Source organism: Acromyrmex echinatior, chromosome 9 (genome assembly GCF_024713525.1).
Source record: "Acromyrmex echinatior isolate Ae372 chromosome 9, ASM2471352v2, whole genome shotgun sequence".
Taxonomy (NCBI): domain Eukaryota; kingdom Metazoa; phylum Arthropoda; class Insecta; order Hymenoptera; family Formicidae; genus Acromyrmex; species Acromyrmex echinatior.
In genome coordinates this window covers 8,470,393-8,498,212 of record NC_141860.1, presented here as the reverse complement: position 1 = coordinate 8,498,212, position 27,820 = coordinate 8,470,393, and the positions used below count along the sequence as shown (strand labels likewise).

At 36.4% G+C, this 27,820-nt stretch overlaps 8 protein-coding genes across 16 annotated transcripts in view; 3 read left to right on the top strand and 5 right to left on the bottom strand.

The window, feature by feature from the left end:
- LOC105149076 (uncharacterized) overlaps window positions 1-1,300 on the bottom strand; it is a 28,522-nt gene extending 27,222 nt beyond the window's left edge. For 3 of the 4 annotated variants that reach the window (XM_087409166.1, XM_011061229.2, XM_087409167.1), the window contains exon 1: window positions 1,207-1,298. The gene's annotated coding sequence lies outside the window, so the exon portion shown is untranslated. Of the gene's footprint in view, window positions 1-1,206 lie in introns of all 4 variants that reach the window. The other variant, XM_011061230.2, reaches the window with a different exon arrangement.
- LOC105149074 (tetratricopeptide repeat protein 36) lies at window positions 1,223-3,674 on the top strand. 2 transcript variants are annotated; one of them, XM_011061227.2, is made up of 3 exons: window positions 1,223-1,383; window positions 2,879-3,076; window positions 3,163-3,674. In XM_011061227.2, the coding sequence occupies exons 1-3, from the start codon at window positions 1,269-1,271 to the stop codon at window positions 3,411-3,413; spliced, it is 564 nt and encodes a 187-aa protein (XP_011059529.2). In that variant the 5' UTR covers window positions 1,223-1,268; the 3' UTR covers window positions 3,414-3,674. The 2 variants fall into 2 exon arrangements, with proteins under 2 accessions (XP_011059529.2, XP_011059530.2); XM_011061228.2 differs by having other exon boundaries at window positions 1,245-1,383; window positions 2,882-3,076.
- On the bottom strand, window positions 3,449-6,299 carry Trp1 (translocation protein 1). 2 transcript variants are annotated; one of them, XM_087409174.1, is made up of 5 exons: window positions 5,914-6,299; window positions 5,152-5,601; window positions 4,734-5,081; window positions 4,562-4,662; window positions 3,449-4,485 (listed from the first exon to the last, which is right to left on the bottom strand). In XM_087409174.1, the coding sequence occupies exons 1-5, from the start codon at window positions 5,998-6,000 to the stop codon at window positions 4,323-4,325; spliced, it is 1,149 nt and encodes a 382-aa protein (XP_087265300.1). In that variant the 5' UTR covers window positions 6,001-6,299; the 3' UTR covers window positions 3,449-4,322. The 2 variants fall into 2 exon arrangements, with proteins under 2 accessions (XP_087265300.1, XP_011059527.1); XM_011061225.2 differs by having other exon boundaries at window positions 5,965-6,296.
- A 79-nt stretch (window positions 6,300-6,378) lies between these two features.
- Su(fu) (suppressor of fused) lies at window positions 6,379-11,996 on the top strand. The gene is made up of 8 exons (XM_011061242.2): window positions 6,379-6,522; window positions 7,340-7,854; window positions 8,344-8,436; window positions 9,777-10,086; window positions 10,306-10,541; window positions 10,760-10,981; window positions 11,063-11,270; window positions 11,395-11,996. Exons 2-8 carry the CDS (start codon window positions 7,661-7,663, stop codon window positions 11,458-11,460), a joined length of 1,329 nt encoding a protein of 442 aa, XP_011059544.1. The 5' UTR covers window positions 6,379-6,522; window positions 7,340-7,660; the 3' UTR covers window positions 11,461-11,996.
- On the bottom strand, window positions 11,555-13,997 carry LOC105149080 (uncharacterized). The gene is made up of 3 exons (XM_011061241.2): window positions 13,574-13,997; window positions 13,150-13,332; window positions 11,555-12,224 (listed from the first exon to the last, which is right to left on the bottom strand). The coding sequence occupies exons 1-3, from the start codon at window positions 13,733-13,735 to the stop codon at window positions 12,057-12,059; spliced, it is 513 nt and encodes a 170-aa protein (XP_011059543.1). The 5' UTR covers window positions 13,736-13,997; the 3' UTR covers window positions 11,555-12,056.
- Window positions 13,998-14,111: 114 nt separating this feature from the next.
- LOC105149079 (uncharacterized) lies at window positions 14,112-16,765 on the bottom strand. 2 transcript variants are annotated; one of them, XM_087409177.1, is made up of 4 exons: window positions 16,449-16,765; window positions 15,292-15,459; window positions 14,721-14,835; window positions 14,112-14,655 (listed from the first exon to the last, which is right to left on the bottom strand). In XM_087409177.1, exons 1-4 carry the CDS (start codon window positions 16,510-16,512, stop codon window positions 14,541-14,543), a joined length of 462 nt encoding a protein of 153 aa, XP_087265303.1. In that variant the 5' UTR covers window positions 16,513-16,765; the 3' UTR covers window positions 14,112-14,540. The 2 variants fall into 2 exon arrangements, with proteins under 2 accessions (XP_087265303.1, XP_011059541.1); XM_011061239.2 differs by having other exon boundaries at window positions 15,283-15,459; window positions 16,449-16,754.
- On the bottom strand, window positions 16,624-19,710 carry LOC147908585 (uncharacterized). The gene is made up of 2 exons (XM_087409178.1): window positions 19,577-19,710; window positions 16,624-17,004 (listed from the first exon to the last, which is right to left on the bottom strand). Exons 1-2 carry the CDS (start codon window positions 19,661-19,663, stop codon window positions 16,624-16,626), a joined length of 468 nt encoding a protein of 155 aa, XP_087265304.1. The 5' UTR covers window positions 19,664-19,710.
- neur (E3 ubiquitin-protein ligase neur) overlaps window positions 16,952-27,820 on the top strand; it is a 63,565-nt gene continuing 52,696 nt past the window's right edge. The window contains exons 1-2 of one of the 3 annotated variants that reach the window (XM_087409156.1): window positions 16,952-17,037; window positions 17,152-17,228. In XM_087409156.1, the coding sequence (XP_087265282.1) occupies window positions 16,994-17,037; window positions 17,152-17,228 (121 nt within the window). In that variant the 5' untranslated portion in view covers window positions 16,952-16,993. Of the gene's footprint in view, window positions 17,091-17,151; window positions 17,229-19,786; window positions 19,897-27,820 lie in introns of those variants that run through there. The other 2 variants (XM_087409160.1, XM_087409162.1) reach the window with 2 other exon arrangements.

The following is a 27,820-nucleotide window of genomic DNA, read 5'->3' as shown; positions in this document are numbered from 1 at the left end:
GCGATTAGACGTCCAGCTGGCAATTTCCCGGATATATGTCTTGGTCGCGTCAAGCATAATTTATGAGGGATTCCCGAAATTAATGACACCCGCGATGCCTTCACTCGGCTAATGATTTTTGTATGGCGTAACGAGTTGTTGGACTCATAGTGGACTCATGGTGGACTCATACACGGAACCGGGATAAGTTAATTAAAAGTCAAATGTTAATTTAAATGAATTAATCATGATTAAGAGTTGGATTTTTGTCTCTTCAGCGACGAGGTCGTAAACCATGTTGCATCACCAGTGTCGCATTCCTGAAAATCCTGCTCGAGGATTTATTGACGTTCAATACCGGCTTCTTGCGGAATTAGTTGGAATTGATATCCGTTCTTGCGCTGCTCGATACTTGTGTAATCGTTTAAATGGCTGAATAGCGACTATTGGAGGTTCTTTTGACACTCACACGCTCGCGAGCATTATTTGTCCTTGTTTAACAATTGATAAACAACAAGGATAAAACGATTCCATGAATCGTTTATTTTTCAAATAGAATGTATCCTGAAAAATCTACATGATTGATTCTGCATTCGTCCGTCCGTGTATATAATAGAATTTCATTAATCCATATTACATGTATAATATCAAATTATATACGGAAATGAAAAATTTAGATAGATATAGCCTTGAAAATAATTTTGGACTATCAAAATAATTACGTAAGAATTTCATGATGAACGATACTGCATAAAGCTTTGACATTTTAGCAACCAGTTTCAGCGTCCTATGTATAATTATTTGAATAGTCCAACAAAATTATTTTCAAATTTGTACTTATAGCTAAATTTTTAGAAGTTTGTGCAAAATTTTCCTTTCTGTACCTAATATTATTAAGTTATTTTTAATTATTTCTATAAATCACTTGTTCCTACTCATTATATTATGTTAATTTAATTAAAATAATTGAAATAAACAATTTAATTCAAAAGAAAGTATTTTTGACTGAAATAGTTATTTACTAAATATGTATGTTAATATAAATATTGTTTAAGTTAAAACTAATCACAAAAATGGATTGATTCACATTTTAACTCGCATGAAAGTTAGAAATAACAAAATGTTATTTATCTCAGGGGATTGGATTATCAATAATATATTTACGACATGCTAGTTGGACGACATTCTTCGGATCTATTTAATCTATGACGCAATGTGATTACTCACGTGAATAAATAGAAACGAGTTTCCATCGAACGCGATGGAAATATTGAGATTCAGTCGACATCATGGAGAGTCTGAGCGAAGGTGATAAGGCTGTCTTGAAGACGATCTTCGATCCGTTTCAATCGCTCGGCCCGTTCGATTTTTTAGACTTCTCGACTTTCCAGGAAAGTACGGTTGGTACGTAGCTAATGACAATATAATACAGTACACGGAAAATTAATGTTGTGTTAACGGCATTATTTAATTGCAGTCTAATTGAAAACTATTATTAATAGTATATAATATATTATTGATTGTTTTCTCTCCGATTTATTAGTATTTGAGAATCATATGAATATGGATTTTATTACAATTTTTTGAAAAAAAGTGGAAATCACATACACATACACACACACAAATATTAAACAAAATGAAATAGTTTATTATCATAGTCTAAAAATAAAGATTTTAATTAATATAACGTTTTTTTCCTCCAAATTTTACAACAATTCACATTTTTTTCGCCGTTGAGCTATAAAAATATCTGAAGTTTATTAAAACAAGAGCATGGCGTATTTGTTTTATTAACTGTTATCGAATTAACAATAAGATATTTTCAATTTGACTGCTGTCGGCAAAACAATGCTATTAATACATCATTTTTTTATTAAGAGCATATCTATCAAAATGACCAACTTTCTTTTTACGATAAGATATTATAGACAGTAATAAAGTTATTATTATTAATCAGTCAAAAAATACGAATTAGAATTTCTTTATAAATTTTAAGTGCAGTTTAATCTTGAAGAATATATTATCTAGCGGTCCTTTTTATTCTTCTCTGTCAAGTGCGATTTAAAGCCAAGATTTCCATTCAATCTTAATGACGATGTAGTCGAGACACTTGTTACACTAGTTGGACACGATTCAAACCGCAGACTTCTCAGATCGCTCGAAAAATCTGCGAACGCTTAAAGCCCGCGGGTAACCGCATTCGTCTGAAGCGAAGTTTACTCCGGCGCGAGCCATTCTCACGCGAGACATTCAGATCATCATGAATATGCAAGGAACTGCACGATGTGAGAACAGATAAAGTTTCTTGTTGTTGTATCTTCAAGGCTATGATCTGCAGAGTGAACAAAATTATATGTTGTCATTCAATTTCTTATAAACTGCAGTGTCATATCGAAATAAACATAGACATACGATAATTATGTAATATTTATATTGCACAATTCTTCTTAAAAGTAGCTACATGTATTCTTTGTATTAATTAATTTAGCCAATTATTTTGTAAAAGTAATAAAAGAAAGTCAAGAAAAATTAATATTTCATGAGTTAAGTATTTAGATGTTGGGTTATGACACATGTAAACAATAATTATTTTTATGTCTGCAATCTGCAATTAAAACAGGCAAAATTCCATTGTCAATGTATTATTATATATAGAATGATTAGAAGAATCATATTATGTAAGAAAAATTGTATGGTTTCATTAAAAAAATATAGATAATATTAATGTTTTACTACAACGTATTAAAAAAAAATTCTTACATTATATTTCCATGATGAAATTTTTTAGGTATTTTTTTCTGAAATGGAAAACAATTGAAATATTTGAAGTATCAATTATAGACATCTTTCTATGTACGCTATGCGTAATATACACATCTTTTTTTAATATTTCATTAAGAAGAGACGGATGTCTTCGAGGAGGATCGCTTAGAACCGGATGTACTGGACATCATAAAGAAGGCGATAGCCTGGGCGGAAGCGAAGAACTTCGACGAATGCTTTCGGCTTTTTGACCAAGCATTGAAGAAGGCACCTAAATCGCCGTCAATTTTAAACGACAGAGCGCAAGCTTTACGTTTGGCGAATCGACACGAAGGTATTTTTAGTTGCAAAAATGAATTTCTATACAAATTTTTAGAGAAGAGAATTGTAACATTTGATTATCATTCAAACTGTTATTAGAGGCATTAAAGGATCTGCATCTGGCGGTTGAACTGAGCGAAAACAAAGGAAGGGCAGGCATCCAAGCACTCTGTCAACGCGGTGCACTTTATCGTTGGATGGAGCAAGATGACAAGGCCAGGGAAGATTTCACCCGTGCGGCTAAGGCTGGTTCGAGCTTTGCTAAATCGCAGCTGGTCGCTCTGAATCCTTACGCGGCTATGTGCAACGCGATGCTGCAGAAGATGACATTCAAAGCCAATCAATTTTAATCTAACATGGGGATTGTAGGTCAAGATAATGACCATTTAATAGATATATAACGCTTTATTTTATTTTATTTTATTTCCATATAGATAAATTTCACGAGCGGATTCACAAGACCTACAGATCCTGATAATCGTATAATAATAATAATAATCGTAAAAGTAATAATATAATAATAATAGTAATTATAATTATTATTATTGGAAATTTCGCATAAAAATATAAATTATCTGTATTAAACTCGAAATATACATTCATCTGTAAAATCGAATCTAATTTCTGCTAAAAAGGAACTCGCGCTAAATCGCTGAACAACGAAGAAAACGTCAAGTTCTGTACCCGTAAAGATTCCCTCTCTTCCAGCTAAATTAGTTCTCCCTAGAACTAATTTAAAGATTATATCTAACGGAGAGAACTCGGTGCATATTAACTACATTGTCGGTAGACATTGATCGCATTGAGATAGATTGAAGACTTCGAACAGTACCATAATTTATTCAACGGAAATTGATAACGAAATTACACCTAATACGATTTCTTCATTATACACACAAATGTTTATATAGATATTTATATATGTATAGAATAAAATATGCCTTATATCACGCTTACGCTTTTTTTTTGGAGACAATACTTTACATTCACGTCAGTTACGGGAAATTCTGTTCATGCAAAAGTCACAAGCGATTTTTCCCACTCGTTCATCTCTCGTTCATCTCTGATCGTATTTTTAAATGCAATAAATGTGGAGAATCTGCTACGGTCTGTTTCTTAGATTCGTACATCGAATTCGACATTCGAATTAACCGCAAGCATATATCGATTTCAGTGATGATTAATGCGATAATTAATACAGCTGTCCCAGCTGTTTGTCCCAGCAAACATGAAACTATCTACTGCCCGGTTTCCACGTTTTAAACCATAACGAAATCTCGACTCGTATTAGATTTTTCGCTCTCCGAACCTTCCTCACTGCCGTCTTCTCCTTCGGCTGAATCGGATGAAGTTTTCCTCTCTTCGCTAGGTAAAGCTAACTCCTCGTTAGACGCTTCCGTTGCTACAGGTTCTTTCTCTTCTCTAAGAACATAAAAATATAGAATCAGCAATACATATTAGACTAAAATGTCTATCAAATATGAATCTCAAAACTTACTGAACTAATGGCGCATCTTCGGAATCAGAATCTTTCTCTTTCCTTCTTTTCTTTTTGCTGATCTTCTTATCGCCGTCCGACGTGGGACCATAATATTCATACTGTAAAGATTTTTGCACCATAAATTTAAATGTTTGTCACTGTCGATAAAGGAACATAATCAACTGGTAACCTGATATAATGGCCAGAAGGACGCAAAGAAGCCAACGTCAGCTGTAAGATTAGGTAACAGCCATAGATGACATCTACCCAACGTGGGTACCCACAGAAGACAGAATACAATCATTCTAACGATAGCCAGTGCTAATATAAATACGAGAAATCCCGCAGCGGCGACACTTAGATAATAAACTCCGTGACGGATAGTTAAGGGCCACAGTGGGAAGAGACAGACTCCTATTGCACCTAAGACTACAAGCGTACCAAAGAACCAATAATACACAGGAATCGGCTCGTATATCCACACATACGCGTCATTACAATCCACAAAGTATTGTTCCATGTGCATTTCTAGTCTCACCTGAAAACCAAACATGTCATATTTACAAAGAGATAAATTTTAGCGACACGAATGAACGTTCACGTTTTACTTTTGGCTTTTTCTTATGTTCCTTCCGTTCGTCAATTTTCTCTTCGCCTTTCTCTTCCTTTTCCTTCACCACAACTGCATCTTTATTTTCCTTGGAATCTTCCTTATCTGTGGGTTTTTTGTCCTCTTTCGTAGTCTTCTTCTTAATGCCCCGCATTTTGTTAAGTTCTTCCTCCGATATCACCACCTTCTTGGCTCTGTGAAAGAACTTATGCCTGAGCATCAGATCCAAGAACTGGGAGACCTGCTCACGATTCTCGAACACCGTGCTCCAGGGTGAATTTTCCAATAGGGCATCGATTGCACGCGACCCAGTGAAATACTCCACATTGTGAGTCCTATCGAATTTGGTCTTCTTCGACGGTACATTATTGCGGATCCACTTAGCTACCGCGTACTCTTCCTTGGACGGTTTGTCCTGAGCGCCTTTAGTATCCAGACTGGCTAGTTCCTGTTACAAAAACAATAGCAACATTAGACAGTTCATGAAGAAAAGATGCAGCAGGGAAAGGATGCAGGGAAACGTGCGTTCGCCTCAAATCTGACAGACACAAGGGAAATGTTAACTGTAAATTCACGATCGTCTGTAAATTCGTGTTTCGTGACACCCTGAACGAGAGAATCGTAGGAAGTATCTCGAGAGTATCTGTCTACGTCACTCGGATCAGCGCTTATCAGATGACACGTTTGGCAAATCGACAGATCGAGAGCGATCGCGCACGGTGATGCGAGTCGCGTTTAGTGTCGGCTGATCGCGACGTACAATTAGCGGGCCACGTGCCGTCACGATTTCTCGTCCATATGCGACGCTTACATCTTTGCGCTTCCTGTTTTTCCTGCGCTCCGCCATGCTGTAAATCCCGTGTCACGCTTGCGCGCACAGATCCGCTGCTCACGCTGCCGGCCGCCGAAGCTGCTGCGAACTGGCATATGCCGTATGCAAACACCACGGATGTGTACCCGAAGCAAGCACCGTGGTGGCCAGTGGTGGCACGCGGAAATGATCTCCGCGTTTACTCCTCTTCTTTTTCCTTACTTTTTCCCTACTCCTCCTTCTTTTCTTCTTCTTCGCTTCTTTTCCTACGAGATATTCGTCCCTTTCGGGACACAGGACACCACCTGGTGTTTACTGATTTACTCCGATTCACAAACTGAGAATAGCGCCGGTCGAGAAGTTCAGTGGCGCATCTGAGAAGCTTCTAGAAAAAGGTCGTGAAATGACGTGATCAGCAATGGAATGTCAATGGACCATCGATGATTGAAGTATCGAGAGAAGAATAAAAATGATGGCATTGTTGATCGTTTTGAGTTTTGGTCACTTCGATTGAACGCAGTCATCTGTCAAATCAAAAGCTGCATTCAGCAAAAACAGGTTTGCACTTGTAAGATTTTTTTAACATGATTTATGTAGGTATTTAAATCTAATGGAGAAGGATTGTTCTAGGAAAAGAACCTGTAATTATTAAAGAATTTTACATAGTTGCAAAACTGCTTTTTCTGCCAAACGATTGCCTATTTATTTACAACTGTTTTCATTGTTATTTATGGATCAGAGATGATAAAAGATCGAGATATGTATAGTTCAAATAAAGATTGCGAAAAATTAAACGAGAATAATACACATAAAAAATGTGTATATGTGTGTATAATTTTTCAGAATATTTGAATAACTTTTCAGAAAATTTTCCAAATTTTTCAATATAAATTATTGAAACAGTTTGAAAGTTAGTATCTTTATATATGTGAATTTTGAAATATTCCAAGATATTCAAGAGGTTCTTTTACCTGAATTTTTAAAGTTTTTTTCTCTCTTTTTCTTTAACTTAAAAAGGAAAAGAGAAGAGATGAACCTCGTGCATGACATTCAGCTAAAAAATCTTTAACCTTGGAAATCTTGAAATATCTCAGAATTCATATGTATACAAAATTTGAGAAAAGACGTAATAAACGTAGTTAAGACGTAATATAAATTTTATCGGCATTTTTGAAAAAAATGATTGATGTTTTAATTTGTAAAAAGTCTGAGGATCTGCCCAAGCAGAACAACAAGTTATTATGATATCAAAATGATGTGAAAATGACTCCAGAATGATCATTAAAAGTCATTTTTCAATCATTTCCATTTTATTTTAACGTCATTTTGACTCGTTGTTGTTTTGCTTGAGGAGCGTTCTAAAAACTTCTTTCAGAAATTCTATTAAAAAAGAACAGGCGCTCTTTATCTTAAACACGATGGGCTCCAGCTGACACCAGCTGACACCGCTGACAGCGTAGTAACTTTAAACTCCTATAGAAAGCGTTGCTTTCGAGGTCGTGTTGCTTTTCCCATTCGCCTGCGGATCACCCGTCTACGTTACACGCGCTGGGAACGATCACGCTTTTGTTTGTCAGTGCTGTTCAGTGCTGTTCCCGCTGGTGTGTTCGTGACTCTGTGTGTTCCGTGTGTGAGCATCGGCGATCGTTGCGGGTAAACAAAGGCGGGTATATTCAGCGTGCACCATCGGAGTTTTATGTACGGCGTGAATATGCGCGAACGCGAGGAGTTATCGAGGTGTTTTCTACCGGGCCAGCCGGCCCAGATCTCGCTGCCACCGCCGCCGCCGTCGCCACGAGCTCCAGGCTTGGACGCCTTGCACAGCCTCTGCAAGCAGATCTACCCGGATCAGAGCAATCCGCTAACAGTCACGGCGATTGTGAAATATTGGTAAGAACCCGGCGACGGTGACGATGCCGATTGTTCTCGTCAAAGAATGTCTCGGGGAATCTCTTGTTCGTTTTGCCGAGAGTCACAGGTGGCTTGAATATTTGGCGTGACGATTGATGTCCTGTTAGTCGATTAATTTTGTGTCTTTTCGAAGCCTCTTAGCAATTATTTTCTTAATTGGATTTATTATGTTATTAATTTTATTTTATCCGATTAATCTTGTTTTGTGCATAATTCTCTATTATTTTTTGACTATCGGGTAGAATGATAGAATTTCCTGCAAAGCGTTGTATCAATTTTCTTATCGAGTCAATGCACTGAAATTGCTTTAAATCGTACGAGAGATACGCTTCTCTCCGAGAAGCATGGGAACTCAATTTTTCCACTCCTCCCTCGCGAGAAAAAGCGATTACAACGACTATATTTAGCCTCCCCTTTTACATACGTAAAACCGGATATCCTGTCAGCTGACTTGAGTTTTCCCTTTAGGTTAGGAGGACCTGATCCCCTCGACTATATCAGTATGTACGCGAATTCAGGATATCCCGATCTCGGAGTACCTCCACATTGGCATTATATCAGGTAAGAATATGTTTACACTAGTGTCAAATTTAAGATCTATTCACAGGATATTTTAGTCTGTGCGACTTATCTAGAATCTAAAGATCTGAAGCAAGCAATTTATTGCCACAGTTTTATTTAAAATTTAACTAAGGATTATAAGAAACAATTTTATAAAAATTTATCAATTCTGTTATTGTATAAACTGTAATTTTTTAGTTAATGAATTGAATTAATAAATTGTGTTTATGAAATGAATTTTAAACATTTTAAAGTTTAGAATGTTTTCTTCTCTCGTTTCTGAGAATAGGAAAATATCAAATTTTGTAATTATAACTTTTAATCATAAATTTCAGGGGAGGGAATTAAATTTTCAAATCTTCTTCTTGAATGCATCTGTAGAACAAGATGACTTGGAAAAGATTTTTTTTATTTATTTATTTTTTAAGTGCAGGGGAAGTCCTGTTTTGGGGATCCCAATTAGGGAATAAAGGGATTATATTCTTTGAAACTTGGACTGTCTAAAATGAAGTATCTCATATAACAATTTTAACGTTAGATTTATTTTTTTATTTTTCTACTTAGGATTTAGACTCAGTTTCACAACTCATGGTTAACTCTTAACCAAGGTTTAACTTAAGAATTGAGCTTAAGATTTAACTTAAGAACCAACTTCATTTCTTTCTGATGCTAGAATTGGAAAGAAACGAGAGATAAGTTGTACCTCAATTAAGTGTTAGCCATGAGTTATGAAACTGAGTTTTAATGTATTATTTAGGATGCGCTTGTATGAAATAAGGGATATAATTTAAGACTTGCGAGTTTGTTAAATTTAAGTGAATACAAACTATGGCAGATGCGCAATATGTAGACGCTACGTTTCATTCCAATGTTTCATTGGAATTTGTGTGCGGAATGACGAATGATCTTCCGTCAAAGGGTGCGGGTTCCTTTCCCTTTTTTCTTCGCGCCGGCGACCCTCGCTTCTTCAATTTCAGACAGCTGTCCTAATACTACTCCGTGCTTCTCTATATATAGAGAGTGTGTAGGGTGCAGGAGGAACAGAGTCGTTTAAATCGCGGGGAGTCGGAAATAGAAGCGCCGGACTTCCCCTTTTTCGTCTGCGCCGGCTAATTATATTTTGCCATTGACGGAAAGTCTACGTACTTTTTTGCACGCAAGATATCATTGAGTTATCTTTCTTTTTTGCATGTATTATTTTTTTAAATATTCCCTTCATTTATCGCTATTTTATTTTTATTACTATATTCAGAAATTATTTTTAAAAATAAGAGCATAACAAAAAAAAAACATGGCACAGGAACACTTATTTACATTATACTCCGTTTATTTAAATGCAGTTTAGGACTGTCCGATTTACACGGTGACGGCCGATTGCATCCTAAACCTGGCTCAGGTCGCGCCAGCGGATTTGGATTCGAGTTGACCTTTCGTCTGGCTCGTGAAAGGGGCGAGACGACGCCGCCCACGTGGCCGGCAAACGTGATGCAGCAATTGGCCAAATATGTTTTCAATTCCGGGAATACGTTGATGCCGGGCGACCATGTCTCTTGGCATGCTCCATTGGACGGTGGAAACGGTTGTATCACCCAGATTTTGATGGGACAGGACCCGCAGCTTCCGACGTCAATCTCGACACCCCACGGCGACGTATGTATAAAAGGCTTAAACCCGTATTTCTAAAACATGATGATTTAATGATTTTTAGACTCGTTAAGATTTCTACAGATAAATAAAATTTATAACTTAGTCACTTAGTAGTTATATTTATTTAGCTCTAAATCGCGAATTAAATAAAAAAAAAGAGAGAATCTGCCTTAAATAGCGAAAATGAGTTGCATCGTTATGATCCTTTATTGTTGGAAATAGGTCTCGTTTGTTCAAATCGTCGGCGTTACTTCTGAGGAACTACAGGCAGCTCAACACTGGAACGGTCTGGGTGTGGTTAATCTGTTAAGAAGCGCTAGAGGCTGTGGCCCGTGGTTAGTCACCGACATGAGAAGAATGCATTCTGCTATGGAGGATGATCCTTCCATAGCTGAGAAAATACAGTGCGGCATTGAGAGAGATGGATCAAATACTAGCGGTGTATCCGCCAAATGTTGGTAAGTTATGACATCTGATCAATAGAATCAGGAATTTGAGTTTAAGACCATATGCCCATATCAGATTAGAGATTGAGATTGAGATTGAATTTGATTTATCAAAGCAAAGTAAGTTTACTAAATTTGATATTAATTTCCTTTTTTTTTGGTTAATTTCAATCTCAATCTCAATCTCAATCTCTCAATATCTCAATCTAATGGGTATTATTTGTATGTAGGTGGGTGCAAATAACAAACGACAGAAGCATGGAGAGATATAGGGAAAAAAGGGACGATTCCGATGACGACGAGGACGTGAAGCCGATCGTGAAGACAGAGAGACTGTCGCCTTGTGAGCAGCAGGACGCCAACGTCTCTGACGAGAATAGTATTAGAGCTTTGCCCGGACTACATCTAACGTTTAATCTTGAAGCTGGCTCGTTATTACCGTTGGCAATAAAGTTAGTCATGATAGAATTGAAATTCGTGCGGCAGAGCTGCAACAGCAATGTCCGATGAATAATGTAATATTGATACTGCAGGGGTCGTGTGATGCATGGGAGGCATTTCACGTTCAAATCTATATTGTCCCACTCGGCTGTTACGATAGTCGCGCCGTCTGTTACGGGCACTTTTGTGTCCAAAGAGAAGCCGTATGTCGTTCAAGGACCGTGGCTGCAGGTACTCCTCTCGGAAGAGTTGTCCGAGAAAATGGCCGAAGAGTTTCAAGTTCTGAACGCGCCAGATAAGGTAACAACGCGTGAGATTGCTTTAAAACGATAATACGCATTTAAGAAGTTTTAATTATTTTGGAACAAATCGATATTGAGTATTGCTGAATATTTTATATATGTTTTAATATATGTTATTACAGATCCAATTGCCAAAGACATTTTCTTGGCCAGAACATAATTTAGTCATCACCATCATCAATGATTAAACTGTCCAATGATGCAATCCACGAAGATTACTCTTCACTCTGATTAAATATATTTAAGTTAAAGATAGGACAATGAAAGTATTATCGAGCCTCATTGTAGGTCGAATCTTTTTATTTATAACTACGACGTTTCCCATGACTCTCTAGCGTAAAATTTTATAATTTATAAATGTTATCATACGCATTTAAATGTTCATCAATGTGCGAAAGCAGAGATTTGCACATGTTTCCAGATGTGTTTTTTTTTTTTACATAAAACGATGTATTTTTCTATATATATAAACGTTCCAACGTCTCTCTTTTACAAATTGATGCATGCTTATATACATGAAAAATTTCTACAATGCTTGTTAGATTGTTTAACTTGACATATTGTTATATCAATACGCAAAAACGTATGTAAAAAAGTGTTATAAATTTTTTATATATACTTCACTATGTACATAATACGACGTAAATTGTATATGCTATTTTACGACGAAATTTGAGATGCGCCTTACACATTGTTACATATAATAAACGTTTATGTAAATATATCTTATAGAGATATTCGTACTTCACAACGAAAATCTTACGTAATTATATCAATTATTTTTTTATGACGTTGATCGATATCGCCTGTTATTTCGTTTCTTTGGCCTCCTGCCCGTCTTTCTCTCGCAAAGACACGCATCCTGGCTGTGACTCCTCGCCATCAGATTGTTATTATTGCCGCATTGTGTCACGTGTTGCCCAAACATATTGAACAGCTTCGTGTGGGGATTCTGAAGTATCGATATGACATTGAAATCAATCACATGTATCAAAGCATTGAATGCGAACGGTCGTTTTTTACGAAAATAATCGCGGTATATATATCTTCAAGTTTGCAATCTTCAAATCACAGCAATAAGTTAATTTTTTCTGCATTCCGACTCTTATGATGAAATAATCTCGCCGTTTGGGTAAGTTTTGCATTTATACGTAAAATATAAACAAAGAGCCGTTAAAAACGTCCGCGTTAAATGAATATTTAACGCGACGCTTTGTCGGATCAAAAACCAGATAATGCACCATGCGACCACGCGCGGATCTCTAGATGTTGATTGATATCAGTCGCAAGAGTAGTCTACAAAGTAGTTTACCTGGTTTTTGCACCGTAGTTTTCCCATGTCACACCAACGGCAGCGGTATTTCTTACGAGACACGCGCACGATTTAAAGTACCTGCACTTCGCTTTGTTTGACGATTCTAAAAAGCAGGCGATCCACATTTGCAAGCGATCGCACAATATAATGTTGACAATGAGGAACAGTATCGGCCAAAACAAGACGTATTCTTAAGATATATTTTATCTTATAAAAAATTTTGATAATTGTTGCATAAACAAAGTAACTTAAATTAGAAAAGATTTTTCCTTTTTTATTTTTTAAGTGCGGGAAGTCCCGTTTTGGTTTCGATTGGGAAGTAAAATGGAATTACATTCTTTGAAACTTGAAATCTTTGAAACCGTTAAAAATTCGGATATCTCAGATATAAGACATAAAAATAACAATTTTTTTATGTACTTTCTGTGGAGCTCAAAACTGAGCTTAATAAGTGCGATTGTTTACTAATTTGCGAGCGACTCTTAACCCTTCGGATTATCGGATATGCGAATCGTCAGCCATTGTTGACAATAATGATTATCGCGAGATACTTGATATGTACTCTCTTAAGAAGATTCATGAACATCTTAACAGCTCCGGTACACAAGGCAATGACAATGCAGGCAGAAGCAAAATCCTCGACATCATCGCAGCTGATGTTGCTAATGACATTAACAATTCCTTGAAAAACATTGGCGAAGGTCTGCATCGCGTCGATGCACAAATCTCTGACGAAGCAGATCACCTAAAAATCCAGTTATTTAATATTCTTACAGATTTTCTTCAAATAGGATGTATATATGAACATATATTATTCTTTTTATTGCACATTTCCAATCACTTGAAATGAATTAGAAAATGTGGCTTTAATTCCAGTTTTTAAATAATATTTTTATCTGTTTAACCTTCGTTTCGAATTGATAGATATACAATCTTACTCACAATATATTTAAAATATAATTACTGTATAAGCGCATTATTATCACCTGAAATATTAATTTCATCATCACGAATACTAGTTCAATTAGCCTCGCTAAGCAATCAAATATGATAATGAGGATGAGCTCGATGGTCTCCCAGATCCAACAAGCGGGTCGCCACAAAAGATTTACAAATTGATCGGAGATACTGGATATTCGGTTTTTCATGATCGGTCATTGCTGTTAAGATTTATACTTATAAAAATTTCACGAATTAAAACTGAAGCAGTCGTGTCAATCATCCAAAATAATAGAGAAAGACAGAGAGAGTTAGAGGAGTAGGTGGTTAATTTGAATAAAACAAAAAGCGCAACATGGAGCTTACATCTTGCGCTGTCTGAAATTATCTGCATATTTCTTACGAGAAAAAGGACAAAGGTCGGTATTCGTAGTCGGGGGATGTGTTATTATATTTAAGATTATCTTAAGTAAGTACATTCTTAAGATGTGATAAGCCAATCACATTAATTAATATTTTTCAATATTAAGACAATTTTAAAATAAGAACAGATTATGAATACCGGCTAGAGAATAAGAGGGTTCACTTAACAATTTCAAAATCTGCTTTATTGATATGAAGCAATATGAAGCTGTAATTACAATCAATGTATCGCACATATATAACCAGTGATAGCTAGAGTAAATGGCGCGTGGAATTGGATTGCTGCTTGAAAATAATGAGAAAGACTATAGCTTATTAATTAAAATCTGGCAGTATATTCACTATGTGGTCTGCTTAATGCATCGTATTATAAGATTTAATGATTAAAGATCATCGTTAATAACTACAACGCGCTCGCTGTTGTAATTTCTCAATGTCGTCCGTCGATCTCTTCTGCATTCACTGTTAATGCTGAAAATCTGTAATGCTCATAACGTGTGTTATAGATTTTCAGTATTAACAATGAATTTTGTAATCGGCCAGTTCTCGAAAAAACGTCTGATCGCACTCGCGTCGCGGAGTGTAAATGGATCACGCGAGTCCCACGAGAATCGGCAATACAAGGGCGATCAGCGGCGCGAGATTCCTCGACGACGCGTTGCACGCGTCCGCATCGCTGCAAGATTGCACACATCCGCGTACGTACCTACGAGGTATTCGTGAATGTTTAAAAATAATAAATTTCGATTTCCGATATTTAGTTTGTCTTACTTGTCGTCGAAGTAGAAACCACCGCAGTGGGACATTCTGATAATCTCGGAGTCCGTTGTCAGGGTTCCGCTATCCAATGCGCAACCCCTCACCATCAAGGTCACACCGGATTCATCTAAGCCGTCAATTAAGATGCTTGTCAACACGAAATTCTCACTTCTTACAAAAATTTAACACTGAATGATAATAATTAATTATTTATTTTGAATATTAAAAGCAGTTTAATAAAAAAGACATAATTTCTAGTATTAAATAATAATAAAAATAATTAATTTAGTATTATAATTAATAACTTATTTAACAAAATAAGTAATTTCCAGTAATTTATTAAATTGGCCAAGTCAATGAATTGTCAAGTTGATTAAGATACAATTTAATATACTTATCAATGTGAAATTCTCATCTCTTACAGAGATTTAATACTAGAAGGTATAAGTGATTAATTACTAATTTTGAGTTTAAATTGGATTTCTGTAAGAGACGGTCGATTTTAACATAATAAAGATATAAGAAAAAATGAATAAAAATAGTATATCATGTCACGGTAACTTGGATTTATTACCATATATACCAGCAATCTTGAGACAAGCGGTCGCTGGGAAGAGGCCATCCCGGCCTTTTCTACCTCCTAAGCAGGGCGACTCCAAGAAAGCGCGGCTCCCATTGTTGTGAAATGGGTCATCGCAGGGTTTGTTGTCGCCATCGATCGAGACACACTTGAAACAGTCGATGGCCCACCCTACAGAACAGGCAAGTTACACTCGTAAAACGAAACGAAAAAGAATGCGGTAAATAAAACTTGGCAACCTGACATCTTTCGTATTTGGAGAAACATCGTTTTGTTCTAGATAAGAAACAAGTGATAAGGATTTTTATATCATTTTTATATCAGGGAATTAAGAATGCAATAAATAATACTAAATAATACTATGGCAATCTAACATCTTTGTTTGAGACATATCTCGTTTACTCGAACGTTTTATTCTAGATACAAAATTTCATTTGTCAATGATAGGAACAAATGTTAACGGGATGCTGAAGTGATCAAATTATCGACATTATAGTTGTATAAAAAAATCTCCGAATTAACTGAGCAAAATACAAAATCGTTTTACAGGATTAAAGACGCAATATTAGGGAATGGTGCAGTAGACTTTATATTAAAATCGAAAAAAAGTTAAGTAAATTTTTAATTTTAGCATAAAGTCCACCTCCTAATTTTGCGTTTAGTTTAATCCTGTAAAAGGATTTTTGATTTTGTTTAGTCAATTCGGAAATTTTCACACGTAATATCGATAATTACTCCAGCATCCCTTTAAGAATTTTTATATCAGAAAATGAAGAATGCGATAAATAAAACTTGGCAATCTGACATCTCGTTTGGGCGTTTTGTTCTAGAATCCAAATTTTACTTGCCATTGATAAGGAGTGAATATTAAAGAATTTTTATGTCGTCAGGAAATTTTCATGTCGAGGAGAGATCTGTGATCTACAAGGTGGTCTTGGAGCTCGAGCGGCACCAAAGCAAGCTATTTTTATATATAAAACAGCACGAACTATACACGTCGCACGTTAACAACTTGTCCTCGAAAGCAATGTGTGCAATCCGGTTATCGATCTTGTTCGCGCGAGATTCGCAGATAGTACCATTCTTTAGATCTCGTTATTAAGAAAGATTGCCTATTTTCGGAAGATCGCAACTACTTCGGTATCTAATCGTCTACCGACCTCTTTGGAAGAAGACGATGACGGTGAGCGCGAGACAAACGATCTGGGGATTCCCCACGTTCATGCTTCGGCGACCCGGAGGCGTTGGTTCCCGGTGGAGTCGCACTCTCGTTGACGTCAGCTTCTACATCCCGGATTATGATGATACCGAGCGGATTTCACGCCGGAGACCATCTCAGTCGCGGACCCGACGTTCTCCAATCGTACCCAACCGATTGTCCAACGTCGTCGCGGTCGTCGTCGCAGGGCAGAATGATTCACAGGATACTGAGTGACTGGTCGGATGGCTCTCCCGATCGCACTCTGTCGACGTTATTAACGTACACAATGTTTTGACGGCTGGTTGCCAAGGCAATTCACGACTCGTCGTCGTACAGACCTCGATCTCGCCCTCGCCGAAGATTTGAGGGTGATCGATGAACTTTAGTCGAACATCGTCGTCATCGCCGACCGACGGCAGTAGGTCCTCATCTGTCGTCGTCCAGCGATCGCGCGAGATCGGGCTCGACTTGGTCTTTACACGCCATTCTGTGAACGCTCCTCGCATGATCCCACTCTGGGACACGTACATATGTGAGACACGCGAATAGTGGGTGCAGTTAGAATTTACAATAGATGATAGTGTAAAAAAGAAATACGAAAGTATGTAGATTCATGATTTCTTGTTCATTTATTTTGTTTTATTCTTATGGTTTGTCTGCAGTGCGCTAAATATATTGCGACCTGATATCTTCAAGATGCTAGAAGAATCTAAGCCCTCATATGTTTCCATTCCTTTCGGTAAGGCTAAGAGCTAAGATCAATAGCAAAGTAGAATATATGAGACAAATGTGCAAGACATTTCTTAGAACTTGAACATAAAATTAATGATGATTTAAAAGAATGACGAATTCAAGGATAACTGATAGATAATGATACGTCATTTGAAATAATTAAAAGATCATTCTTTAAAAGATGAAATTCAATCTATTACAGTCTTTAGAAAATTAAATTAAATATTTATATAAAGATTGCGTGCCGAAAGAAGCATGTAAAGTCAATTAAATATTTGTATATTAGATCACAAACATACATTTAGATAAATAATGTTTTTAAGTACTTGTTTGAAGACGTGATAATATATAAAATAATTTCTGAATTTTTAATCTAATTAATTTTGGATTCTCTCTCATGATCTAATGAATTTTGCGAAAACTTCAATCGCAAGAAAATATTTTCGAGAACTTTAAATTAAATAATGTAGCGTGTTTAACAGTGTTTAACTTGATTGAAAATATTGGAAGGATAGAAGTATTGGATGAAAAAATAAATTCAAAGCAGATTGAAATAATTTAACCAACAATTATATACTTCTATTCTTATCAAACTGTAATGCCAAAAATTATTACTATGTTAATATCGATCATAGATGCTTGATACATATTTTATTTAAAAAAGTTATAAAAATAATATATTAATTATAAGTTAATACAATAACATAATTAATTAATTAATTTCGAATCTATATGTACACAGCAAACACAAAATATATATAATATTTATATAACATGTACATAACTTATATAAATGTTATACAAGGTTATACATAATTGTTCTATTCTGTGTTTGTATTATTATATTCAAGAATTAGAAAGAGATGAAGAATAAGTTGAATTGATTAAGAGTTAACCGTGAGTTGTGGAACTGGCTGTAAGTCGAATTTCATTTTTAGTTCATCAATACAAAAACAGTATATATTATTTTTTAAATACTGAGTTTAAAATCTTTCCTGTTTTATAAAGCTGCTCGTTTCATACATTGTTTTTTCGTGAGTCATTCGGATAGTTGGATAATGAGGTGGCGGGCTATATCGGACAATTGTGAGCAATCAATGAGACTTCTGAGCTGTGTTTTGTTAGAAATAAATATGGAGAAGATAAACAAATAGGATGAAGAGAATACGATATTATTATAGCTGTTAAAGTATTAATTTTATGCTGACGCTTGACGCTTATTTTTAGCCTTAAAATAAATCACGTAATCAAAATTACAATGTAAGAATAAACTCTTACATTTTGATCACGATGTAAGAATATTTTTACATCGTGATAAAAATTGATGAATATCAAGGATCAATTTTGATGAAGTGATCTGTTTCGATGCCAAAAATAAGCTATGAAAAGATTATATCTTTAAGAAATAAGAAAATGACAATAAGAAAGACGAATGAGCGGTTTTCTATTTTGAAAAATACTTATATTAGGAAATTGATTAAAAGCTATGAAAGCGGAGCAAGAGATGTGTTAAAATCGTATGTACTGACAAGAGGAACCTATCAGAAAATATAGTTTAAAAAAATATTTCTGTTCCATATCAATAATTCTATCCAATTTACAAAAATAAGATAATGACATTTAAAAATATAAAAATCTTGTTATTTCTATTTTTAGAAAAATTAAACGAGTGATTTAAAGAGCGATTATAAAGCGTGATTAAAAGAATATAAGAATAATATATGTTTCATATCATGTATATTATATTTAGTAGGATTTCATTTTTTTAAGAAAATGAAATCTTGAAGAGATCCAATGTGTTCCATATCACTTGATCCTCTCCTACATTATAAGATAATAAATTTAAATCAATGATATATAATAGTACAGTATTTAATGGTATACTGTGAAATTATATATATATATATATATCGGTATTATAAAAATGTCAATTATGTATCTGACGTTTAATACAGGTACAATTAAAAGTTGTTTGCAATTTCATGAACAAAGACTACGGAACACAAGGATAAAAATCGATAAAATTGCTAACTAAAATTCAGAGACTGAGGTATGAGCATCCTCAAGTCAGGGTGCGCGTGGAGAGTGTCCGCGGCGCCGCGGAAAAACGTCGCTAGCAGAATCCGGCAGTACGAACACCTGCATCACATCGCGAGAGAATCAATTTCGGCGCTGCGGCACCGCACGCGCGTCGCCGCGCCGTTGCCACCCGCGTGCGGCGCGACGCGTTCAAAGCGGCGCGCTAATTGGCGCGCGTGCGCGCCACCGCCGTTGGGCCAATCACCTCGCGCGGCGTTCGCGACCGCCGGCGGCGCAACGGTGCGAGACGCGAGTGCGGTCGTCCGCCTCGTTCACCTCGTTGCCCCGCTGTCGCGTAGCGACACCGCGGATGCCAGCGGATGCACCATGTATCGTGATTGACAGCGATCCACCGCGATCCATCGCCTCGTTGCCACTCGTCGTTGTCGCGATGTGTTCATTCCACGCGCGTCCATGCGATCGCTTTTTCACGTGAACCCACGTCCGCCCCCGAGCACCGCCGTCCTACGACCCGACACAATTGTCTGCCGTCGTCACAGGCACCGCCGCTGCCGCCGCCGTCGCCGCCGTCGCCGTCGCCGCCGGGCTAACAACGACGACGATGGGCCAATCGTCAAGCAACACTGGGCACAGCGGTGAGTCTTAAGTCCTCGAATCATAACACTTTCTCTCTCGCAATATGATCGCGTGCTGCTCGCCGGCCAAACGCCTCTTCGTGCACACGCGCGCCCGCTTGTCATGTGTCAATTGCGAGAGCGATCAAGAGCGATCGACCACTGATGATTTGCAGCCGATGTTGCGATGACGATGGGATACCTGGGTACCTCTTCATCGGGTGGAATTTTTCTCAAGGAGGTTACAGAGAACATACGTAATGTTGGTCTGGAGAATAGTGTTCTCTTAGCGTTCTCTTTCCATCCGCTAGCGTGAGATAAGTCCCTGATTTTTTTTCTTGAGATTTTTTCAGGAATTGGAACAAGTTTCAATTTGATATTGTGACGTTGTAGAAATAATAATAACTCGAATGTATAGATCATCAGCAGGTATCGCGAATGAAGTTATTGCTTCACTGCGTTTTTTAAATCCTTTCAATGATAAACGCTCGTCGTACGTCGTGTTGTCTTTTCATGGCTGCACGTGACGAATTTAAATCCTTGAAGAATGTCATTATCAGTTGACAATGTCACCAATTGCTCGATTACGAAACACTCGAAGACACGCTGCGTCTATTAAAATTAGAAAATATTTCAAAACTAAACACGAATTTAATTTATTAAATCGCAGCAAAATACAAAATTTATTTAGAAATCATTTTTTTAAATCCAAAAAAATGTTTTTCTCTACGATGGAAATGATAATTTAAGAGTAAATTTTAATGGCACTTAAAAAGATAACTGAATTTTTAATGAAAAATGTAAACGAACACTTGATAGCGTGATAACATATCTCATCTATGATCTTGAATGAATTTTTTTCTAATTAATTATTTTAATTTTACTTTTTTTAAACGTTTAGCTTATTGACGCAAAACGCTGCGTCAGATTTCTTGGAATGTATGATTAAAATATATATATATATGTGTGTATATATATATATATATATATATATATATATACACATACACGTTATTCTATTTTACATTACCTACGTATAGTTTACTTTTAAATGTTAGAGTTTCTCAAGTAAAAATTTAGACATCGTCCACTATTTTCAAGTTAACTGTGCTTTTAAAAAAATGAACAAGTTAATATCTATGCGATTTATTAATTAAATAAATTTAACTCAATAATTTATATGTATAAATATTATTACTCTTAAAGTAATTCTGTAAAGTAACAGTAAAATTTGAATTTTTTCGTAGTTGAATAGTTTGAAATATGAAACACTGAAACTGAAATATATGGCGAATCAATCAAAAATTGTTGGGCCTGATTTTTCTTTTCCTGATTAACTTTCAGTTAAACTTAACTTAATAATGTAAAAATTATATTTTTCTAGCTATAGTTAATCAACCTGATGGTTTTGTAATAATTTTTAAAGTTATCACTACAAACTATTAGTTTAATGATTCCAGCAATTTATCGTCATTTTAATCTTGAACGTCAAAATGACAAGTAATGTTAGCTTGCTTGTTGGGTAATTATTGTTAGAAAAACACAATTTTTACATTATTATCAAATTAAATATGATTAAGCCTAAAAACCACAAGTGAACTAGATAATGAAAAAGACTTAAATGATATCCGAACTTTTATTTGAGAATCTCTAACAGACGCTGTCTAGAGGCGACATCTGTTCCGAGATACATCTTGCTCCGTTGGTAATGAGAACATTATCTCTTCTCTCTCATTTTTTTTTTAAATTTAGAATTATAATATAATTCATTAGATAGAACAAAGTTAATGTTTTTACATGAAAGTTTTATTTGCAAAATACGCAAATATTTTTAGTTGAAATAAAATGTCGCACTTAATCTTCGCATATAATTGTTAATCAACTTAAAACAATTAATGATTCTCGTTAATGTTAGAAAATTGTAAAACGCTCATTATACCAAACACTCAAACGAATCTACATTTTTCTCCTAATTTAAACATATTACTACAGCTCTCTCCTTAGAGTAATACATCCTAATTTACTCAAATTTTGTACGTTTCATCGCCATAGAGGCAATTCGATGGAATAATAATCCACCTCCGGATCGTTTGTCACAAGACAACGTCATGCGTGCAATGAACGGCGTTACGTTGCGTTTTGGCGATTATTATGCGATATTTTGCCAGCTGCATCTTTTCTGACCTGGGCACACCTTTCGATTTCGTCTCGTAAGGCCGGGTTTCGAAGGCTTGCAAGATGCTCCCGCACCCCCGTCGTGTAGCCATCTATCCCGCAGGATCATCGGCGTACCGATGGTACCCTGGTCGCCCGGTATGGGCTGCAGATGGTATTGTCATATGGCAGACACAGGGGCCGGACTCCGGAGGCCTGCCAGTAAAACCGCGATTGCACATCCGCACAAATCCACGACAGACCTGACGCGGGTTTCCCTTCCATCGAATTATCTAATCGACGTCACGCGAGCGGTCAGCCGAACAATGTCCTTTTTTTACGCTACTAGTATCTCTACCGAAGTCCTCTACATTTCGGAAGCGACTACGTGAGTGACATTCGGATGACATTCATTAAACTGTCGCGTGGCTCAGATTAGGGGAGACGGCGGAAACACCGGAAATTTGAAATCCAAACGAAAGGGAAACTGAATTAAGATAAGAAACATTAATAAATTATTTATATTCTCTAAATCTGAATCAGTGGATTATCACTGTCAGTCTAAACTGTCCCAAATGTGCCGCTGGGAATTAATGAATTCACTTCAGTGAAATTTAAACTACAAAAATCAATGACAAGTGGAATCCTGAACTTAGCTAACCTTGCTTTAGTATACTATAAATTCAATGTATTGGAACTGCAAATATCGATATTTTAATGATATAATGCTCAAATTCCCTTTCTTTTTCGGTTGAATTTCACTGATTCAGATTTAGAGAGTAATCAAATATTACAATTTGCTTTACGTTATTGGAGGAAAAAACTATTAATAAATTAAGTATTGGATTTATATTTTGAATACATAATGGTAATAAGAGTTTAACGAAATGTTGGAGTCGTCATTAAACTCTTATGAAAGGAAAACGCAGAAAAATTCGCGCGCTCGAGATTCGTAGACGACACTTCCGGGGAAGGGGATTAACGAGGAAGAAGGATCGTAGACGGTGATGGCCGGTTCAGGCCAGCGACCCAGTTCTCATATGTATTTATACCAAGTAGACGCTACGCTGGCTGCGTGTAGCCATTTTGGAGACCCAAAGAGAGAAAGAGAGATTACGCGACGACGGGGAAAACCGAAAGGTAAAAGGAGAAAGAAAGAAAGAGGAAAGGCTTCTTCGTGCGTCATGGGACGCGAGTCTAATGACTCTGGAAATCCAATTCCGGTTGCGTCGCAATCTCGGGATTCCGTCGCGGCTGCATTTTGAGAGATAATTTCGTTATCGTGGAGATGCATCGGCGATGTCTGCATGTGACTGTAAAATCGGAATGGTAGAGATTCGAGATTACCTCAAAATTGCTTCGCGTTTTACTTGATTATTGTTAAAAAACGGAATTGTTAAAGAGCAGATTCACACGCGATTGCAAATCATGCGTCAGCAATGGCCGCCAAGAAAATAGAATAAGAGACACCCATAAATTTCAATCAGAAGATTCTCACACATGGCTACCGCGCAGCTGATCAGTTTAGGCGACGTCACACACTGATTTGCTGTAAAGACAGGTCGCCTTTGTGCGAGAGAAGATGGTGTGGCAGAAAATTCGAGAAATTTTTGTCAGTGGCACAACCGCATCCCTCGAGAGAAAGATCGTATTGTGTTCGATTGCGCAGTTGTGTGGGTTGGTCAACCTGAACTAAGGTAGCTGGTATTGTATAGTATTGATAACTCAGTCAGGTAGTTGCACGTGCAAGTTGCTGGAAAACTATCGTGGTAGTTCAAACTTTTCTACCAAGGAAAAAAGATCGTGGCAAAAAGGAAGAAATCTTTTGAGTTTCCTTCTTGATTCCTCCTCAAGATTCTTTTGGATTTAAGTCGAATAAAATTTATAAAAAGAAAGTTCACGGCACGATCGGTCCGAAGAATAAGAAGACTGATTAAGGAGGTGTTGATATGGGAATTTATTTGCCCACGATTGATAGGTCGTACAAACACAGCAGCAAAATAGAGACGGCGAAATAGAGGTGAAACTGACAGTTACGCGACGTTGATAGCACACAGGCGTAAGCAAATCTTATTTCTGGGTTTCGCGAAAGTGAATCTCCTCGCATTTCATTGCTGCACATGCTGCATTGAATCGGAGTGGCGTCCACTTTCGTACGATGATCTGTCAATAAACTTCGGATGTTCTGAATATCACGAAATATGGGTCATTATTTACGGATGTTATTTTGGGGGAAGGAAAAAAATCTCCCTCGCGCTTAGTATTTTTATCTCCTCTGTTTTATTGGATTCTTGACTAGAACGTGCTTCGCATATCGTTTACGCTCGTTTACTCTTTTCGATCTAGCCTTATAGTTTAGTGATAAATGTAAAAGTTCTCTAATTGTTCTAAATTAAAATAAAATTTGAAATTATATTTATTAAATGTGAATTTATATTTATTTAATAAAAAAAATTATTAATTTGATTTAACTATTATTTTTTAATAGAATATTCCATTGCCGGAGAAGAGAAGATCTTTTTTTTCCACTTCCTTTTTTTCTTAATCTTTTTTGAATTTCTGACTTGTTCAGACAGATCATAGTATAGTACGACGACTTACAATTAGTTTGTTCAGTTAAACTTTCAGTAATTGCTCCACTATAGGACTTTACTTCAGTACAAGATACAAAACAAATTCGTCTGATTCGTGCCGATTTGCATAATAACAAAACTGCTAGGATGCGCTGACATTTAAACCAGAATTTTGGTAATGATGTTACATGTCTAAAGTAAAGTAAATATATAACTAAAAGTTTTATAGATTCAACTGAAAAATATTAAACTAATCCTTATAGTATAAGCTACCAAAATCTATCATTCTATTTGTAAAATCTCATGTTCTGTTGTAATAACCAGAAATCCTGCTAAATTTAATTAAAATGTATTTAACCGTATCTTGTTGATACAATCAAATTGTTTTTCTCAGTAGGAATTAGCGAGGAGAGGGAACCCTCGAACGCGGAAATAAACAGTGTGTATGTGTGTATATATATATATATATATATATATATATTTCGGTGACATGTGCATCTTGCTCATGTATGAATGTGTAATGGAGAATGCATTGGTTGTGCTTTAAAGACGACGGTTATTTCTGACACTACACACAGATTATTGCATCCGCCTCTTCACTCTTCTATCTTAAGTTTCTTGTTTTCAGATAATGATGACATAAAAGAATCGTTCGTACATCGATAACACCTCGAGAATCGTGTAGAAGATAATTGATTGTGATAGTTTCATTATTTTTACCATAAAATGGTATCTAAAGATTCTAAAGATGTTTAACAACTCGTAAATAATCACAGTTTTTTAAATTAAAATTAGACGATCTTTTTTCAAAAAATTTCGAGAAATTCTGTACTACTCAACAAAAAATAGGAAGCATTCGAATACGTTCAAAATTGTGCAATATTCGTGACTCGGTGAAAAATCGTCGCAGACAAAAATATCGAAAAAGCATTTGAAATCTCTACTTTCGAAATTCGTAAATGATATTTCAATCTGACTAATTTTTTATGGAGCTATATTTTTTATGGACACAAATGAATATCCGTTAAATCTGAAAATTTTGATCAAATTTTACAAAGGTCTATGGTGAAGTAAAAATTACACAAAAATGCGGTTTACAGCAGTCGAAGAATGAATCTTTATCTTTGAATTGCTTTTTTATTGAGCGTTGTATTTTTTTTCCGAATTGAAACAAAAATGATTACTTTTGCTTCAATATAGAACAAAACAATAAAAATATCATAAAAAAACAATTCAAAGATAAGGATTTATTCTTTCGACTTTTGTAAAATTTGTACAAAATTTTCAGATTTGACGGATACTCATTTGTATCCGTATAGCTCCGTAAAGGATCAGTCAAATTGAAATATTAGGTGTTGGAATTAATTCGTAGCGTTTTTAATGAAAGAATGTTATTTATTTCACATGAGCATTAAAAAATACATTAATGAAAGTACTTCCCATCACTTGTAAAACGCTACGAATTAATTCCAACACCTAATATTAATTACAGATTTCAAAAAAATAGAGATTTCAAGTTTTCAAATGCTTTTATGATTTTTTGTGTGCGATGATTTTTCACCGAATTACGGTGTTCTGAATATTGCACAATTTTAAACGTGTTTGAATGTGTTCGCTATTTCTTGTTTGAGTAGTATTTATAATATTTTATATTATACTATCAGCATTCTAATTTTTTCTATATATCTGTGAAATTAAATTTTAAGATTCCATTAAAGAATAAGCACTGAAATAAATTGAAGATTACGATATTGCGGCTCTTGAAGCTTAAATTCGTAAAAGATCTTCCTCTTTTTCCATCACTCTTGTACCCAACTCCTGGAAGATCATTCGTTACTCGAATTACGTTTTTCCCACAGGAAACCCCGACTTCAAATTCATCGGGGAATTTCTCGTTAAAATTACATGTTCATGATTTGTGGGATATTTCGTATTCTCCGAGTGGCAACACGGCAACACGGTAACACAGCCGACAAAGTCGATTCAGTGACGGCGGCCGGTAGTCGGCCACCGTCTATTCCCAGTGCGTTGCAACACATAGCGATCCCGCCGCGTTGTTATTCTTAACCCGACGGCGAGGCGAGGGGTGGGGTGAAAAAAAGGGCAAAAGAGCGTGACTATGACGTCAATTGGAAAAGGTTCCTATCGTGCCACGGGGCGCGAATCGCGCGACACTCGCTCTCCCATCCGTCCCCCGTCCTCGTCCGTCGTCGATGCCGAAGCCAAAGGCTTTTTCTTCCGCGCTTGTCCCCTTTCGTTCGCCCCCGTCATCCCCCTCGCTGACAACGTCTGTGCGACACGGCATTGTCCGCTACCGGCCGTTAGAATCGGCGAAAATGCATCCGCGGGATTCACGCGCGAAGCAATTGGCCGCACGTCAAGCCCACCGGCTATTTGCAACCCTCGTGGATTAATTTTAAGAGGGAATGACAATTTGGGAACTGTCCGTCCGCCGCCACTGTCGCCGCTCTTCTCGTTTTCTCTCGCTTTTAACGACGCCGACCGTCGTGGATATCCATCCGCGATTTATCTCTTGAATTCTTCTCGGAAAGTTCAGTTAAATGAAACTTCTCGTTTTAAGACGTGACAAAGTGACGTCTTTCAAACAAGACATCGTTGTTGCAAAATGTCGAACTTTATTTAAAAGAATTCATACTCCGACTCCGTCGTGAGACGAAAGTAACGAAGCAATCACTTTCATTCTCTATTTAAATAGAGTGCTCGAGACGCGGATCGATATCGCGCGAGGAAACGCCCAAACTGAACGCGAGCTTTTATCTTGCCTGCTTCGTAATTAATTATGTGGGCTTATTCGCTCTAGCTGCAATTAAAACATGCGCACGTTTCCATGTGTGTGTGTGTGGGTGAATGTCAAAGTCAATGTGCATGTCGGGATTGAGGGAGAAATAAAATGTCGATCGAGAGATCGGAGAGAGAGAACAAAAAACTGAGAGGCAAAAAAGCTTTTATCCTTTGTTATAGCATGATGCTTGAAACCCTCGCAATTACAGAAACCCTTGTACAAACTTGATCTGGGGTCGTGGCAGAAAGAAAGCTTGGCTGAGGAAAAGAAACAAATGCTCACTCGAAGGTCGGGGTTCTTTTTCGCGTAAGCATGAATTTTTTTTTTCAGCATTACATCATAACATATTTAAATTTTCTGTACAAGATTACTGAAAAAAAGGAGTGTTTAATTTTAAAACATAAATTTAAAACAC

What these genes read in the sequence shown, in the direction of transcription:
- LOC105149080 (XM_011061241.2), bottom strand. Translation starts at nt 13,735, where the DNA reads ATGAAAAACCGAATATCCAGTATCTCCGATCAATTTGTAAATCTTTTG. An exon ending in TGATGAAATTAATATTTCAG is followed by an intron (nt 13,333 to 13,573) that starts GTGATAATAATG and finishes CTGGATTTTTAG; the next exon opens with GTGATCTGCTTCGTCAGAGA. An exon ending in TCATGAATCTTCTTAAGAGA is followed by an intron (nt 12,225 to 13,149) that starts GTACATATCAAG and finishes TCGATACTTCAG; the next exon opens with AATCCCCACACGAAGCTGTT.
- Trp1 (XM_087409174.1), bottom strand. Translation starts at nt 6,000, where the DNA reads ATGGCGGAGCGCAGGAAAAACAGGAAGCGCAAAGATGTAAGCGTCGCA. An exon ending in CGGCACGTGGCCCGCTAATT is followed by an intron (nt 5,602 to 5,913) that starts GTACGTCGCGAT and finishes TTTTTGTAACAG; the next exon opens with GAACTAGCCAGTCTGGATAC. An exon ending in AACATAAGAAAAAGCCAAAA is followed by an intron (nt 5,082 to 5,151) that starts GTAAAACGTGAA and finishes TTTGGTTTTCAG; the next exon opens with GTGAGACTAGAAATGCACAT.
- LOC105149079 (XM_011061239.2), bottom strand. Translation starts at nt 16,512, where the DNA reads ATGAACGTGGGGAATCCCCAGATCGTTTGTCTCGCGCTCACCGTCATC. An exon ending in CAAGATTGCTGGTATATATG is followed by an intron (nt 14,836 to 15,282) that starts GTAATAAATCCA and finishes TTGACGGCTTAG; the next exon opens with ATGAATCCGGTGTGACCTTG. An exon ending in GGTTTCTACTTCGACGACAA is followed by an intron (nt 14,656 to 14,720) that starts GTAAGACAAACT and finishes AATACCTCGTAG; the next exon opens with GTACGTACGCGGATGTGTGC.
- LOC105149074 (XM_011061227.2), top strand. Translation starts at nt 1,269, where the DNA reads ATGGAGAGTCTGAGCGAAGGTGATAAGGCTGTCTTGAAGACGATCTTC. An exon ending in TTTCCAGGAAAGTACGGTTG is followed by an intron (nt 1,384 to 2,878) that starts GTACGTAGCTAA and finishes TATTTCATTAAG; the next exon opens with AAGAGACGGATGTCTTCGAG. An exon ending in TTTGGCGAATCGACACGAAG is followed by an intron (nt 3,077 to 3,162) that starts GTATTTTTAGTT and finishes AACTGTTATTAG; the next exon opens with AGGCATTAAAGGATCTGCAT.
- LOC147908585 (XM_087409178.1), bottom strand. Translation starts at nt 19,663, where the DNA reads ATGGATCGCGGTGGATCGCTGTCAATCACGATACATGGTGCATCCGCT. An exon ending in CGCGACAGCGGGGCAACGAG is followed by an intron (nt 17,005 to 19,576) that starts GTGAACGAGGCG and finishes TACGTGTCCCAG; the next exon opens with AGTGGGATCATGCGAGGAGC.